We start from the raw sequence: 17,972 nt of genomic DNA on the forward strand, positions 1-17,972 counted from the left end.
ATGGCAGTTACAGTCGATTGCCGTCCGGCTGAATTCCAATAAGTGCTGCGCCATAGCATGTTTCCATGACAACGGAGGCCCGTCTGCGATAGCAGGCAGGAGGTTAGTTGTGTTTTCAGTCGTCTGAAAGGCTTTACAGACACTGGCGGCCATATTGTATTTGGTACACATCACAACATTAGAATTAAAGAAACCTCTCTGATAATTACCAGCATCCTCCTTAGAGGAAACAGTGTTCTGCGTTTAAAAACAATTAGCAAAACATGACAGTGTTAAAGACATCAGCGTGAATGTTATTTACAATTTATAAAACTAGAGATAATAAGCATAACTTGAGACAAAATATGTTGATCAAGAGAGATAATACTTTGATGTTTTATCATTAGGTTTCAACAGTTTTAACAGAAATGCGTTGTTGTTTGGCACATTAAGTCTCAAGTAATATTTAATACATCAGTTGTAATTATGCCTCTGACGAAATTAAAGCGCTAAGTGAAGCTGTAAATAGCAGCAACACAGGTGGATGCATGATTCATCATTTACAAGTAAAGGAGTGTGTCTTACCATGTACAGAGAGCATGATATGCAAAACAAAAATGACTCAGATTGCACTACCCCATGAGAGGCTCACAGTGTTAAGATAATACTCATACATTCGAATAAATGAATGTGTGGTTAGCTCAGTTCAATGTAATTTATAAATCTAACTGTTCTCATTTAGTTTGTCATCACAGCATTTTCTTTTCAGTTTTTATTCTGTCCTAATGCACACCAACAGGATGAAGCAAAGAAAGTCTCCGAATCTAAAACATGCAAAATGTGCTTCATTTTATCATACTGTTAGCTATGATTTCTATCATCAACTATTAAATGATTGTTTAGCAGAATGAAATACTAGCAGCGATTATTTTCGAGGCATGTGAAAGGAAGCCATCAACTGTGAAGATAGGACAATATGACTCATCATCACATAAGTATCTACTTCAAAAAAAAAAAAGTTAAAAAGAAATCCCTACTGAAACATACTTTTTACTGAGAGAACATCAATTATAAACAAAAATATTGCGATACTATCATAAGACAGGAATTTTTGAATGGCAGTCAACAAGAATGAATTCACTGTGAGATTTCCAAGTCGATGCAGAGCACAAGCATAAAAGATATTATTGACATGCAGAATATGCATGCGTGGCACTATGTGGAAATATAAAATGATGCAAAATATTGCATCATTGCAATAATTGAAATTATCATCAATATTAGAAATTATTGATGATAATTGCAATTAGATGTGATGCCCAGCTCTACATTTTATTGTCTCAATTTGGGTACAGTAGTCTTTATTTCCCCACATTTACTTAATAATCTTTAAGCATTATTGAATAAATAACTTTATGTAAAAAATTATTCTCCTCCAGATCTGTAGCACTCTAAAGTGGTTTAGTTGATCAATTAAGGTGGTTGAAATTAAACGAAAACTCACATATCCAGAAACATAATATAGATCCTTCATTCAGTTATCATCAATCTTAGTTGTGACTGAAAAATGGTTCAGAGAACATGTATCACTAGCTACACCTTATGTCATTGGCTATACTTTTACTCAAACAGGTAAGAGTAAGATGAATCATTTTACTCTTAAGTGTGTTCTATAATAACATGCCTTCTTTAAAATCCTAAAGACTGAATTCAAGTCAGGCAAACTTGGAGGCAAGCTGCATTCTTTATGCATAAAATGGTTTGGAGGTCACCAGGTTTAAATTCAGCAACTGTTGATAAAAACTGGCACTCCGTGTCAGAATGTTGCTGCCATCTAGTGTTAAAACAGAAAAAGTGCTGAAAGGCTTTAAAGAGGAAATAATCACATTTAATAATTTTACAGTTATCTACTTTACTACATGTGGCGTAATAATGTCTTATTTTTTCTTTTTTAGATGACTGCAGTGAGCCTATGCATCCAAACCTGATGGACAGCACACACCCTTCTACTGTGCTGAGCAAGCTCAATGAGCAGCGGTCGCAAGGCCTCTTCTGTGACGTTACCATCGTAGTAGAGGATGTGAAGTTTCGGGCCCACAAAAATATCTTGGCTGCATGCAGCGGATACTTCAGAAGCACTCTGACAACCACAGATACATGCAGCTCCAGCCAAGTCCTAGAGCTTATGGACCTAAAGTCTGAAGTGTTTGCCTGTATCCTCAACTTCATATACTCCTCAAAGTTAACATTGCTTGGTGAAGAGAACAGAGGGGGACTCGCAGCAGCTGGAAGAAGACTTGGAATTCCTTTTTTGGAAAAGCTTGCAGACGAAGAGCAGCAGGATGAATGTGTTAGTTCTAGAGACTCGTGTGCAAACACAAAATCTTTAACAACAAAGGAAGCTTCCAGGCGTGAGGAGACAGACAGTGCAAGAGGACCTCGCATTACCAATGCCTTCTCTATCACTGAAATGTGTCCTGGTAACAATCCCTTCACTCCTTTGGTTCAAACAGACAAGCAGAGGCAATCGCCAGATGTGGGACAGCTACCCTCAAGTTTCCCTACAATATCCAGCATCAATGGGAACAATGAGACAACCCACACCCTGTCTGAACACTCATATGCAGTAAACAATTCCACCGAAGGCAAAGATACCAGTCAGTGGGACTACAGGAACGTCTGTAAACCAGCAATATTGCACTCAAAACCACTCATGTATCGGAATACAGGCCCACTAAAAAAGCGCCACAGGCTGAGAGGCATTTTGGGCAAAAGTATGCTTCCAGCACCAGCAGATCAACAAACAGATGAAGCAAACACAGTTACACCAGTGTTAGCTGATGGTGATACTGCTGCTCCTGTCACCGTTATGACACCGCCTGCACTTTTTTCAGAAGCAGAGACAGAGAAGATAACAGAGACAGAGCTCTGTGGAGCCACTGACAATGCTAACACAGAGCTAGGTCCACCAGCTCTTTCCCCTCACCCAGAGGACAGCATTTCAGTCTACAGCTGTGAGCACTGTCCAGAGATATTCTCAAATAAAGCTCTTCTCACCATTCACTCAGAGGTACATAAAAAGCATTTTGATACTCGTTTGTTTTGTAAATTTTGTCACAGAAAATTCATACACCTCAAACGACTGCACAACCATGAGAGATTATGTCCAAAGTCTGGAAGAGGCCCACCTAAGCTTGATGCCAGGGAAATATCAGCCAAAGAGGTGGAGCACCACTCAGATGACAGATTAAACATGGAGAGCTCTGCAACACAGCCTCCTTCTGCAGATCTTCCCAGCCCGAAGATGCCAGAGCTCACTGAAGTTAACCTAACAGAGCGCCTACATGAAGAGAAGACAGTAAGGCAGAGGCGATACAACTGCAGTGTGTGCAAACGAGTCTATGTCACCTTGTCCAGCCTGAGGCGGCATGAGAACGTGCACTCATGGCAGAGGGCTTATCCCTGTCATTATTGCAATAAAGTGTTTGCCTTGGCAGAGTACCGCACCAAGCATGAAATCTGGCACACAGGTGAACGCCGCTATCAGTGTATTTTCTGTCTGGAGACATTTATGACATATTATATCTTGAAGAACCATCAAAAGTCCTTCCATGGCATTGAACCCAACCTCGCTGTCAGAAAAAAATCTGCCAATGGTGGGCTGAAAGCCAGCGTTTATCCAATCAAACTCTACAGACTTCTGCCCATGAAGTTTAGAAAAAGGCAATACAAGACATACAGCCAGACATACTCAGAAAGTGGTGAAAAAGGTGACTCATCCTGTTTAGACAACAGTTCTCTTATTCCTCCATTTGAAGAAAACAGTCTCCTCAGCCACCCTGACACAACTTCATTCCCGCTAACCTTTATGGCCACAACAAAGATGGTCTCCCCTGTCATGCCTCGCATCTGCTTCGACAAACCTTGTAATCAGGTTATTGATCAAAATCTTAATAGTGAACAGGGGAAGCAGAAAAGCATAGAGAAAGAGGCTGGAGACAGAGGTTCACCTTTGAATAACTGTGACAGCATCTTCTCGTCCAAACTAACTCTGCCCAATCCTGAGCCTCAAGCAGAAAAACCACCTGTGCTGATGAACTCAGAGCACATTACTCACAGTGTGCCGTTCTTCAACTCCATAAGCACTGTTAAAAAGTTAGGAGAGTTATCAGCTTCAGCAAAAAGGGTTGAAGAGATGACCAAGGAGATACTTCAATCCAGCACAAAGGATTTTATGCGAGACAAAGTAATGGGGACAAAAACAGAGACTTACATCGCCAAACCTGCTTGTCAGGGCCCGTCTCTGGACAGTGACACCAAGCCGCTATGTCAGATAACAGTGAAAATAGGTAATGAAGCCATCATCCGCCGCAAAATTAAAGGCTCTAAGCTTTTCCCCAGGAAGAAGAGAAAAACTAGAGAACTAAATGAGGAACAGACCCCAAGTCAGTGCAGTCCACTGAGGGAAAATTCAGAGAGTTCGAGGCTTCGACTCAGACCGGAAGCCGTTGCTTCCACTGAGACATACGATGAAACCAATGACTGTGATACAGCTGATCAGCTTTGGCGTCCCTACTATTCTTACAAGGCTAAAAAGAAGAGAAAGAAGTTCAGATACAAACACAGAAATGCTTTGTTTCACCCCTGTCCTGAACTTTCTATAGACAGAACAGGTTTCACTGAACCCCACTTTGACAGAACACATTTTCCAACAGAGGAGAGCAGCTCAGGAGCTAGCATTGGGCTGAAACATATTCTTAGCAGAAACTACAGTCCTAGGCCCACCTACAACTGTGACATCTGTGACAGCTCTTTTATCACAGAGACCGGACTGAAAGCTCATGTGATCGGTTCCCATCCTTACTTCTGTCAGACCTGCGGAAAACAAGGTCCCCCTGGTGAGGCACCGTCTTGTGGGGATTACATCTGCAACAGCTGCATGGAAAATGGCTCTTGCTTTGACAACACACCCCGAAGCCCCAACCAAGAGAAGAAATATCGCTGTTCATTCTGTCCCCAGCGTTTTGTGTATCTTGCCACAAAGAGAAGCCATGAGAAAAAACACCAGGAGACAAATGATGAGAGTCCCAAATATGACACAGTCACATCATGTTCTACATACTCAGCACAGCCAAGGGAATGCAGCAAACAAGACACCACCAAAAGAGAGGACAGTGGCAATCAAGAAGATGTTGACATAAAATGTGAAAACATGGATGAAGCACATTTTACAACAAATGAAAATAAGCCAAAAATCAAGGATATGTCTGACTTAATGTCGTCGATTCCCTATCAAGATGTGTCAGATTTAAGTATGAAAAATCCACCATCATCATATACGGACTGTCTGCCTACACTGACATCCTCAAAAATGAAACAAAAAGTTGTGAAAAAGAGGATCAAAGTTCATCATTCTATGCATCATAATGCAAAAAAGCAAGCATATGACAGGGACAGTGATCCCAACAAGAAATCATCGACAGGACCAAGAATGAACAATCTCACTAATTATGAGAAATCAAGCAAACCAATTCAGAAGACTGATTCTGAATCTAACGGTGCATATATTTCTTTACACAAGCCGGAAAAATGGGTGTGCAAAGAGGAACCGTTCTTTTAAAAGCCTTCAACGAATGCAACTAACGCAAATGTCAATTGAGATATTGTTGACTTATAAAATCTGCAATGTTTTGCATCAGAATAGTTTTCGACAGGGCAAGGCAAACTATGATAATCTTGTATTAGCAGACTGACATTTCTTCCACCTTAAATCCAATAACTCGGTGATTATTTTTTCACTGTTTTTCACCGCTATCAAGGATATTTTTGTCCTGTGTCTATGCATGCAAGTCAGAGTCAGTGACTCATTGTAATGTTTTTTTAAATGCAGTGCAATAACAGTTCAGCTTCTGCATTGTGTGGGGTGGCAGAATTGTTACCTATTGTGGTATCAGCTTCACCTTTTTTAAAGCGTGTCCGAGCAAAACAATAGGGATTCTCTGTTTTCACCTTTCTGGACCTCTTGCTTAAATAACTGGAACTGGTGAGTTGCACTTTATGGTTAGACTATGCTGACTTGTAGTTTAATACTTTGATAATTGCCATTTTTATTCCAAGCTTTGTTGATGTAATTTGAATTTCTACTAAATACAAAGGACCACTGAGATTAAGATTACTCCTTTTTCTGTGTTTAGTATGTATAAAACATGTAAAACTATTTAAATAAATATTGTTACTATGAACAGTTCTTCTCTGTCCTTGCTTAGCAAACATGATTAAAAAAAACATGTCGTGACATGTCAAATTCACTTTTTGAGCTAAGCAGCTACATTATCCAGACAAGACTTTTACTTACATTAGTTACATTTATCAGATCATTTTACAAGCTGTGTTTCATACTTGACATATTATAAAAGACTATAAAGCCACATGATGGTTATCTGCTCCTTTGGAACCTGCAGCCCATTGAAAAAGTTCATTCTCTTTTTCCACTCAAAGTGCATCTGTGTTAGGCCTTCAAACACAATTTCCAGATGTTTTTCAGTTCCTTCCTTCATTCAAAATTTGGTTTGTTTTGCATTTAAGCAGATCATATGCTTTATAACTACAGCCCTTCATATTACATAATCATAAAACAATACAGTAGTTATACTAAAACTATTTACTATAACTATTAATGTTGATTCTTTCTTAATTAGCATGCATAAGAAAAAAAAATTTATTTATACTGCCAAGAACTAGCATCCCACTTTAAGATGAATAGAAAGCATTAATTTGAAGCCTGTAAAATCCTGACTTTTACTTGCAATATTTCAACTGAAGAGGGCACACTTAGTACATCTCTACAATTTGTTTATGATTTGTATGGGTTTGTTAAAGTCAGTAGCTGCTTTGTTTCATTTTGTCCCTCTCAGCTGTTTGAGTCAAAATTTGTATTTCAACTCCCCCTTGGACATGATCCCTGGCAGAAGCTTCAAGTATTACCATACTTGAAGTTTCTGGTTATACAGAAGCTTCAAGTATGGTAATACTTGAAGCTTCTGCCAGCTTCAAGTATTTTCTTACATAAGATAAATCTTATACAAAAATAGAAAAATTAAGATCTTTGAATATCCCATGGAAGCCATGCAGGGGTGCCTATACAACTGCACTAACAAAGCACCGCCTATTTCCACAAAGATGTAGATTCCGGCCGAGCTTCCGACTCACATATATAGCACCTTTTTAACATTTGAAGGCGACATAACTACTTTATTGTGCTATAAAATGCCATAATCTGGCTGGAAAATACATAATATCACCCCTGTAAAGAATACAGTGTAAGTATGCTTTGCTCTCTACATTTTTAAGTCTTAAGTTGAATAAGTGAACAAACGTATTCTAAGCATAAGTTGTAATAAAATAAAAATATTTACTTGCTCATCAAACTATTTATTCAACTTTCTTTAGTTTGCATTTGCTACAGTATTTGGAAGTACAAAATGCTGGTTTACAGTATAGTTTCTTGCAAATTTTTACCTTGGACTCTATGATCAGTTTTGGAACCATGGGTCAATGCAAAACATTCAGATAACCTTAAGAACACAGAAGGTATGTTCAAATAAAGCATCCTAAAAGTATGAGTCTACATATCATCCATTGTATTAAGTACATCTTGTTGGTGATTGGATGGAAAGCATCAGCAGCAATCCTCAGGTTTAATTTATTTGGCACAATTAAAATGCAGCTCAACAAAATTAAAAAGAAAATGATCATGAAAATAATAATATATAAATCCTTCACCCAAACAGTATGGAAAAAATCAAATAAAAACCAACAATACAATCTTTCATCAGTTTATCAGAAATTTATAAAATATAATAATATAGAAAAATAAGAACATAGATCTATAAAGTATTAGTGGGAATTTAAAGAGAATATGTAATCATGAAAAAAGTGACAATCACAACTCTAAGTAAAGTTTTAAATAATCTTCAAACTTCAAAGGCTGCTCAATGAGTATTTTCTATTTTTTCTGATCATTCTCTGTAAATATGAGAGATGGTTGGAAATGAAAATTCCAGAAGATGAGCAGTTTCTAAGCTACTCTTACCAGTTCAGCCAGTCTGGCACCATCTTATATACAACACTGATGATCACTATTTTCATCTCTCTTCTGATGCTCAGTTTGAACTTAAGTCGTCCACACCAGACTACAGACCTGCATAGGATATTGATTTGCTGCCATTTGTGTTAAGAAGCACAGGACACCTGTACCTAATAAAATCACCTACGCAATGAAAATCAAATAGGAAAAAATTGAAAAGTATGTAACTTACTTTGGTTATTTACTACTAATTTGGGAAATGAATAATAGTACTAGTTAAGCTTTTTGTTGTTTTGTTTTTACATATCTTAACACAAGTAACCACTGAAAGTACCACACGTGTTGCAATCGTACGCTAGCAGAGCATTTCATTTGTTGCAGTTTGAAAAAAAAAAAAAAAAGTCTCTTGTTGTGTTTTTTAAATACTAAAAATAAAAGCTTTACACTTGCACACGGGAACTAGAACAAAAACAAAAGTGAAGATGTGTTTAAAGTTAGCAGATGGGTTTCATTGTTTGAAATATTTATTTTACAAAAAGTCTCTCAAATCTAATTTCTAATGTTCTGAAAATGTGCTACGCCTTTTTCTTCTGTAATTTAATCCATTTTACTCACCTTGTGGTAACTTTCCGCCTCCCTTCCCTCATCCTTTCAGTAATCTGTCTATGGGCGGTTGTCAACTCATTCATAACTAGTGACACATTTACACGGCACGCTCTCAAGAGGTTCACTTGAGCAGTGGTATGGTATCCGCGATTAGTTAGTTAGTTAGTTAGTTAGTTAGTTAGCTCCACAAGTCCAAGTCTGCGTTCTCCGAAAGCGTTGTTGCACAACGAGCCAGAGCGCTGAGATACCTTCACTCCCTCTCAAAAGGACTCAGCTGCATATTGCAGTAGAAAGTCACACCGACTTCCGGGGAAGTGTTATATTTTTGCCAAATTTTTTTTTAGACCCCGGTGTTTTTTGTTTTTTTTTTCTTTTTCTTTTTTTTCCCCCTTTTTTTCTAAGGGGGTTGACGTGACGCCACGGTGGGACTGGCTTTCCTCCACTCTGCTTGCATTCATAAACGGATATGATAGAACAGCACTGAATGCACCGGAGCAGCGGCGACAACACTCGGCGCTGACCATGGCGGAAGAGGACGACGCTAGGATTCGGATTTTACAGAGTCTGCGGGGTAAAATATGTAAGTGTGACTCTCGGCCGGGTGGTCGCTCCGGCTTGAGGGTTGGGGGGGAGTCGGTAGAGGAGCTGAGCAGCCGAAGCAGGCAACGGGGAGGGGCGCGGCGTGCTCTCAGCAGCCGCCAGTGTGAAGGCAGAGACGGGCACTCTGCCTGCTGCCTGCTGGTGCTTAACGTCAAGTTAACCTAGCATGCTAGCTGAAGCTACTAGCTTGTTGTAAATGATCAAATTCACCGGACACAGGAACCACTATTGGGTCATTTAAATAATTGAGAACAGAACGTTTTAGTGACAGAATGAGCCCATTTTGAAAAGAAGAGCTGCTTTGTGAGCCCAGATAACGTTGGTGACAAAGTGCTGCTAGCTAATATGTACCACTGCACTGCATCGTCTGTAAGCTAACCCATTCAGCTTTAACGTTACCCTGTGCAGGTGTACAACAAAGTATTGTGATCCCCATCAATTTGTGACCCAACTACTGTATGAGTTTCAGCTCTATTTCCATACCTTTGCTTCTTTATTCATTTTTCCCCTTATTTATTTTTTTTTTACCAATGTGTGTGTCATCTTGTCATCATACAGTACAACCCTCTGTCTTTAATGCTGCACTTTATTATTTTGACATGATCACACGTATTGTTTGGGGATAATATAAATATAAATTAATGCTGCAATACATATACTTTAACGGAAAATCATTAAAGCGCACAGAATTCGATGGTGGATTGAGATTTGCATGCAACTGCTGCAGTTTCTGCTAAATATTTTTGAATGGATCTGCAGAATCTCCTGTTGTTTACTCTATTTTCTGGGTTTAAATTGGACTTCACCATTATTTGTCATGATTTAAGCATAAACAAAATACTTATTTTTACATTAAATTTGGTAAGAATATGTCATTAAAGTGCAACCAAAAAAATCATGTTTAAAATCAAAAACTCACTCACTAAACTAATGAGTAAACTTAAGCGGGTCCGATTCCCTCTCATGTCACCGTGTGTATGAATATTATTTATTTGTATCTAAATAGTCTATTTTTCTTTACTGCTAAAGCTTTGGAGCCAAGACACATTTTGAGATTGAGATTGTATTGGTTATTTATGATGCGATTGATTTTTAAAAAAAAAAATTCCTGCTGATTTGATGGCCCTCATCAATCAGATTATATGCAAATTGCCATTAGCCGTTTTATATCAGTGTTTACGATTATTTATTATAACTAAGTCAAAAGCTCAGCGCCATCAGTAAATAAAAGAAATCATAGTTTAAACTACGTTTTGAAGACATTTTGCTTTATAAGTAAATGTTCTTATATGGTCAGAGTAGACTCCTCAGACATTTCTTGTGCTGAAAGGTAAAAAGGTGCAAGCGTCTAATGCATAGGCCTTCAATAGAAAGGCAAATGTCAGTTTCACTACTATGAATTAATGAGAAAACACTAAGCAGAACAAAATTGAGGAACTATCATGGCATGTAACTCACTGCTGTCTTGCGAAACTGCATTCTTCCTTGTTCACATTTGGTCCTTTTTCCTTTAAGCATGTATACATCAATGGAGATGGTACTCTATGAAGATGGGTGTTTATTCATTTTCACACTTAAGCAGATGGAGAGACCTGTTATGCCATAGTTTTCAGGCTTCCTTTCTGCCCCTCAGATCAGAGATTTCAGTTTGTGAAAATGTTGTCACAGAAAGGAGATGACTGCAGAGTTTTTGCACCACACTGCTTCTTACGTAGCTGTGTGCATAGTTACTTTTCACCCTCTGGGGCATCCTGATATAAACTCATTGACCGTTTTTACTCACTATTCCTAAGGTTAGCCTTGTTCTGTTATTATTAGTCTGCTAAAAGCTGATCTCATCTGTGGCTTTTCTTAACACGGTCTATACCTGGGCTTAGGATACCTTTTCAAAGCCAGAGGACTAATTTAGAGTCTCACTACCTTTAATCCTGCTGTCTAAATCTGTCATGTCTCAGAACGGGAGCGTTCTGACAGCACAAATTCAGCTTGTCCAGCCCTGGTTCTGTGTATTTGTGTGTTGTTTCCTACCCCTAGGCATTTAATCTGTGTCTGTCTGCAAAGTTATGGAAGTGGTGCGTGTTACAAAGGTGTTTGTCATTTGTGAATCAGCGCTGTTCTGTCGCCATTGGTTATGCTGAGGAAGTCAATGTTTCGTGTTTTTAACCACATATGAGCGTCGAGTCTACTTCAGCTACATCCGCTCTGCAGTTTGCCCCAACATTTGCCAGGGGCTCCTGGCCCCGAATGAATATGAGGATGTCTAACATCAAAGTAGCGTTTTTAAAGTGGTATGGTTGTGAAGAGAGGGATTCAGATAAAAATCAACCACTTTTTTTTTTTTTTTCAGTGTCAGAACATGTTCTTTTTACCTTTTATTTAGAAAAGGCTAGAATTTGCCTTGCTTCAGGATCACCACTAATCCACTACAATAAAAAAAAATCTTGTTGAAAGTTCTCAGATGGCCTCAGACATGTTGTTTATGTTTCCCGTTGCTTGTCTGATAAAGGTTCTCTCCCGTTTGTTTTGCAGGTGAAGCCAAGAACCTAGGTCCAGTTTCAGGTCCAAATCGACTAAAGGATCTCTGTACATTTTGCACCATAAGCCTGGACCAGGAGGAAGTGTTTCGCACCAAGGTGTTTGACAAAAGCATCACGTAAGCACAATTACAGACATTTCTTGCGTTTATGTTGAACTACAAATGCAGACCTTGTCTTATTGTCATTATGTCCAAAATGAAAAAGGGGGGCGTGGGCTGGTATAAAGTTGTGATGACAATCTGAAATTAAAATAAAACTTATTTATAGGATTTAAACAAAAATCAAAAATGTAAAACCTGATGTATTTAGTTTAATTTTAAAACAAAAAGCTAACAATTATTCCTACTGATCATGTTGAACCCTGGGACAGGTTGGCATTTTTTGCAAAGAGAGCCACACTGAACTGCTAAGATTGCCTTAAAAAAGCAATCTTAGCTCGTTGCTTACAAAAAGGCGATCATAGTATTACGCCTTTTTGTTTATCATTCAGGTCTTTCTAATAACATGTTTTTTAATCATCTATATATGCAGAAAAAAAATGAAATTGACATTACATTCATGTTTTTCATGTAACATTTATTATTTGGATTTGGATAAACCTAAATAACAATATAGAATACTTCCATAATAAACTTTAGTTTATTTTTATGTGCTCACTGCTCATAATATTGCATCTTTTTGTTTATCATTCAGGTCTTTGTAATAACATAAGTCTAACGAGCTGATTTTAGCAGCTTAATTAGTTCAGGTGCCTGCTCTGGGAGCCAGCCTGCATTTAGCTGCTTAACAAATATGCCGCTTATAGTTTGCAGTCTGTAGCTTTAAAATGCTGTTGACTTACTTTTCTTTAGTTTCCTCTCCATGACTGTGTAGCTTTTGATGACCTGAAAATCTTTCTTGTTAAAGAAAAAGTGTAGTAGCCTTCTCTCAGTGAGTAGCAACATTTAGAGGAGGTGGGATTTTACAATCCATACACCTGAACAAAATCTTCTCTTGCGTTGGCATTTTGTATTTCATCTCAATTAAAGATGTTAAGTTGTAGAAACGAAACATTTGAGCAGTTTTTACATTTAAGCTTATTAAAATCTCTGGACTTTGATCCCTCTAACTGGCTCAGGCCTAGAAAACATACACACAAAAAAATATATTAGCCTTTGCTGACTTTAATAAATGCTAATTATTTATCATTTATTGGGTAATTGCAGTAATTGGGAGTTGTGCAGGCGTGTTCTTTGTATGTATTTTTATTGTGATGATTTCCACACAATTTATGCTTTCTTGAGGTTTTTTCACTTTATTCATATGTTTTATGATCTTTTTCCTTCTACTTGCTAATAACTGCTGAAAGTACAGAATCATAACACACTAATTAAAACTCTCGCAAATTTAAATTAAAAAGTGAGCCACAGTAAGTAAGTGTGGATTATTTTGAAACGTAAAAATGTAAAAATGTTTTTGCAATATATGAGACAAACCCACTGTGGGGTCATTGAAAGTGAAACACCAACACATTGCTCTTTACAGCTCATTTATCTGAAGTGATGCTGGCTAAAAAATCCAAACATCTACTTGTTTGTACTGAGGCAAAAGATCTGAGTCCAGGGTGTTTGTGTCATTTTCTCCCGAAGAGTAATTCTCTGAAATGAGTTGTGAATCATTTGTATGGTTGAGACTGCTTGGTGTAAACACTAGTTAGTTAAGGTGTCATATATATACCTTAAAAAAAGAGGGGATGATTGTGTGTGTGTTTTTTCACACCATTGATTCAGTTTTGTTTTTGATAGTATAAGGACTTTGGTAAACCGTCAATTTATTAAAATTAACTTTAATAACTCCTAATGTTTACATTTGATCCCTGTATCTATTGGTGCTATAATGTCAGGCTAAGTAAAAATACATATCAAAAAAGCAAAGGCATAAAAGATTCCCATAAATCTTAAGAATATTTGTTGTACCGACTTTATTTTTTTTTTTAAATAAACATACATGGGCTCCTAGTCAAGTTCAGAAAATCCAAAAGGTCTTGAAAGAATTGTTTTTGCTTCTTTTAAATCAGGCGTGCTTTTTTTTTTCTTAGCTCGTTTGTATGCTTGAGAAGTAGTTTTATTTAGTTAGACTGACATAATCTTATCCAATAGTGACATATTCACAAGAAGTTCAGTGCAAGGTGTGGAAAACTGTGATGATGTGTGAATTAAGACTTCCTTAATTCACACATCATCTCATTAAGGTTTCCTTAATTCATCATGCATCACTGTGTCAACATTAGCCCATCTTTCATGGTATTTCACAACACTCCTTTCTCCACGCATTGTTTTTCAATTTTTTATTGGTCCTGTTTTGGTACCGTTCAGAATGATTTTACCGTCTCTGAGGAAGTGCGTCCTCCCACGCTCTTCTCTGTCCTTCTCTCTGTGACACACTCTTCTACCCTAGCTACTGTTAAGCAAAATTAGATAATCAACCATGTTTTGGCCTTATCTTCTTGAATTTTGCTCGACTCATTTCAGTTTTATGTGCTCCTTGTGTCTGATCCAAAGGTTATCTGGAAGCTTGAAAATGAGCTAATCCTGAGGATAAAGCAGGCATGTTTAAACAGCCATCAACGGAGGCCTGTAGGTAGAGTTTTTACACCGTTTAGAGACCAGGATGACAACAGAGGAAAATGTAGTTTAGTGGGTGTATTTTTGAGTGTGTGCAGAGCGGGAAGGGGGTGGGTCACAGGTGCATATTTCTGTGTGATATTTGAGGAGGATGCGTGGGTGTACGCTGGATGTGCCGGCCAAGCCCGCTGTGGAAGTGTCAGGCAAGATATTTCTCTCTGTGCAACATGTTTAAATTGTGAAGGAAAATTATGAAGAGCACCAAGGAGCTATATTCTTCTTTACCCATCCTTTTTTTTTTAACCTGAGTACATTTCTCTTTATAAAAAGGAAATTTGAAGAAAGTTTAGGTATCCATAAATACTAGTCTGTAGGATATTTAATTTCATTTTTTAGACAAAACTATTATTTAATTGCAGTCATTTTATTTTTTTGGACATCTTTTGCCAGTCAGTTCTGAACAAAGCAGAGATTATTTTTACCTGCCTGCTACAAGAAAAAGAAAAAAAAGGATTTTGTGTTTTATTAATAATGTTTTTTCTTTCTTTCTCGCCTTCCAGCATTTTTCTTTGTATTAAATTGCATTTATTAGTTCACTCTTTTAACTTCAAATTAAGTAAAGTTTTCTTTACTTCATTTGATAAAAGAGCAACTATAACAGCGCAATGAGCATCTTTAGTATAAAATATTCTACATTAACACACAGGATCAAAGTGCTGCATAAACATTAAAAATATACCGTCTGTCATTTATGTCTGTGAAATTATGAATTTTAAATGTTAGTTTTAGTTTATTTTAGTTTTTACACCAGAACACCACTAAAATAACTTGAGATACCAAAATACTTTAAAAACACACACAACCAGCCATGCAGCAAACTGCTAAAGTAAACTGCTAAAATAACTAAACTAAAATAAACTAACCTCTAAAATGGTAAGAAGACAAAGATGGATGAAGACAGAAGTTTTAAGAATTGCAAGAAGTTGATGCAAAAACTTTCTTTTTTTTGTTGAAAGTCTTTTTTATTATCATTTTAGGTTCTGTGATCTAAACAGGTTTGCAGTTGGATAAGTCATAACTAATACGTAAATAAATAAAATGATTAGCTTTAAAGAAAAAAAACCTCATCCAACACTTGATAAAGAACACCTCTCACGACCTTTTAAAGATATTTTAATGTTTTGATCTTAATCTGCTGAATGTCTATGAACTAATTCTGTAAATATTCTGAATAATGTTTAAGTACTGAAATCAAATGAGTAAACTTCATGTTTCCTACATGAAGAAATGCATAATTTTGCAATGGTTTTTTCTTTGTATTTTTCTATAATTTCCTTCCTAATAAGCTTGTTTTAATCTTGTTAATTGTTCTATGTTTAAGTGGAGTGCTTTTACACAGATTATTAGGAATTATATTTTTAATGCAAAATATTTATGCACTATTAACCTCAAGGTGGAGAAAAGGTGTTAAAAGGTTTTCTAGTCACGTTCAAACCCATGATATGAAGAGCATTTCCTACATCCCTGATGAGTCATGAGGGCACCCTGTGATGTCCACCGTCTGCTCACACTTTTCAGTTTTCCACATTAACAAACGCCATGTTCATGACTGTGATGCAACATTTCTGTGACATTGAATTGTGACAGAAAATGTAATCTCAGAAATGGCATCACTGGGTAATTATTTGTTAATTTCTTTTCCCCCTTTGTGATACCAGTCATTGTGTAATTGCTGAAACATAACATCTATTACAAAATGCATTTTCAGTGTAGGATTATATTAAATCACTGACATGCATCATCTACTAAAACTCTTTCTCAGTGGTTTTAGCATACTTTGTTTCATTCATTGACGGGTCAATGTGTTTTGTCCTCTTTTAGCATCGAGTGCTCAGACCCATACTGGACGGAAAAATGTCTGTTTAGAAAGTAGTCATAGCCTGTCTGTAATAGAGGCCTAAACTTTTAAGGTTATAATGAGGTCATCGTGTTGTTTGTTCCATCAACAAGTTTTTTTTTTTCTTTCATTTAACTATGAAAATATAATGATTCTTTCTTCCCTTGTTTACAGCCCTTTTTATGGAGAAGATTTCTTCTTTGAGATCCCGCGGCCATTTCAGTTTTTATCCTTTTATGTTTATGCCAAGGGCGTTTTCCAAAGGGACCTACCTGTTGGTAAGTCACATTCATGAACCAGAAAGGTAACTGGGCTGTCTCAAGTAGATCTGTTGTGGTTTCACATTGTGCCGTTTTATTTTCCAGGCAAAGTGTCAATCCGGAAGGATGATCTATGTAAATATAGCGGAAAGGACGATTGGTTTAACCTCCAGCCTGTAGATCCAAACACAGAAGTTCAGGTATTTTTATTTTTCTTTGTAGATATTCTAATGTATGTTACTCACCAAAGTTTAGTTTTAACAAATTATGTTGAGATTTTTTTAGCAGTTTTCTGCTTTTGTTTTTCTTAAACATTGAAGTGAAATTTGAGCTGACGATATACACCTTTTAAAAATATACTAAAAGGTAATACAACAACAATTCAATACTGCTGAAAAGGCCCATAATATTTGTGCTTTCTGGAAAAATCCAGAAAGCAGAAAGGTCCAAATTTACATATTGGTGCATCCCTAGTTTTGGTTTTACAGCGCAGCTTTGGTTTAAGCAGATAAGTCTAAAATTTGTTGGATGTTTATTTCCCACTTATTATTTTTGTTTGCTCTGATCTGTTATTAAAATTTAATTGCAAGGATAATCTGAGCATCTTTCAGACATCCAAAATCAAAATGGACCCTTTGATACCCTTTGGTTTTCAATGGCAACTTTACTCAGGACTGTAGTGGATAAAAAGTTTAAATTCTGTCAAGTAAGATTTTTTGGTCTTGGTTAGGTTAGGTTAGGTTAAACTTTATTAATCCCATAGGAAAATTGAGGTTATCTGTTGCTCACACATTAATTCACATCCACACAGCATTAAAATCGTACAGCTGGAGACATCCATAAAAGGTACAAGAATATAATAAACAAATACATTACCACTAAAAAGAGGTCTAGTAAAAGTGCTTACTGTAAATATGTTAAAATACTAGTTACCCCGTCTCCCTCCCTTTCCCCTCCCACAGATAGCAGCATGGTTGCACTGTTCTGCCTTTCATTTCCTGTCTTTTTCAGTCTCCTCTAGCTGCAGGTAATGCTAAGTAAGATATCATTTAGCTGTATAAAGTCTTCTATGGCTGTGTTTTTTTTGTTTTTTGTATACATCTTCAGGATGTTCCGGTTTGTCTGTTTAGCTTCAAAGATTAATTAGATTAGCAGCAATATAGTTAAAGACCTGTTTTTACTTGGCATATCAACAAAAATATTAATAACAAGGATTGTTACTTTAGTATTATACTTGCAGAATAAATAAAGAAGATGTACTAAGACAGCTTTATTCAAACCTTCACACCAACAACCTTAGATTAGTCTCAGTGGGTGCATTTTTGTTTGTGCTGCAGATTGCCATTGACACTTGGTGCGTTTCTTCATTTCACCAAATAAAGTAATGTTATGTAATAAGTCATC

The 17,972-nt window shown here is 36.9% G+C and overlaps 2 protein-coding genes and 1 long non-coding RNA gene across 4 annotated transcripts in view; 2 read left to right on the top strand and 1 right to left on the bottom strand.

Annotated features, from left to right (window-relative positions):
* Positions 1-6,223, top strand: part of LOC116707685 (F-box only protein 36-like) — a 26,663-nt gene extending 20,440 nt beyond the window's left edge. For both annotated transcript variants that reach the window (XM_032545127.1, XM_032545128.1), the window contains one exon: positions 1,935-6,223. In XM_032545127.1, the coding sequence (XP_032401018.1) occupies positions 1,952-5,599 (3,648 nt within the window). In that variant the 5' untranslated portion in view covers positions 1,935-1,951 and the 3' untranslated portion in view covers positions 5,600-6,223. The remainder of the gene's footprint in view (positions 1-1,934) is intronic.
* Positions 1-8,806, bottom strand: part of LOC116707687 (uncharacterized) — a 24,838-nt gene extending 16,032 nt beyond the window's left edge. The window contains exon 1 of the long non-coding RNA XR_004336552.1: positions 8,681-8,806. This is a non-coding gene — a long non-coding RNA (uncharacterized LOC116707687). The remainder of the gene's footprint in view (positions 1-8,680) is intronic.
* Positions 8,807-9,056: 250 nt separating this feature from the next.
* The window catches only part of rasa2 (RAS p21 protein activator 2), a 30,891-nt gene continuing 21,975 nt past the window's right edge, over positions 9,057-17,972 (top strand). Inside the window, exons 1-4 of the mRNA XM_032545130.1 lie at positions 9,057-9,251; positions 11,801-11,924; positions 16,483-16,586; positions 16,674-16,768. Of these exons, the coding sequence (XP_032401021.1) occupies positions 9,194-9,251; positions 11,801-11,924; positions 16,483-16,586; positions 16,674-16,768 (381 nt within the window). The 5' untranslated portion in view covers positions 9,057-9,193. The remainder of the gene's footprint in view (positions 9,252-11,800; positions 11,925-16,482; positions 16,587-16,673; positions 16,769-17,972) is intronic.

This window comes from Xiphophorus hellerii, chromosome 18, assembly GCF_003331165.1.
Source record: "Xiphophorus hellerii strain 12219 chromosome 18, Xiphophorus_hellerii-4.1, whole genome shotgun sequence".
Lineage (NCBI taxonomy): Eukaryota > Metazoa > Chordata > Actinopteri > Cyprinodontiformes > Poeciliidae > Xiphophorus > Xiphophorus hellerii.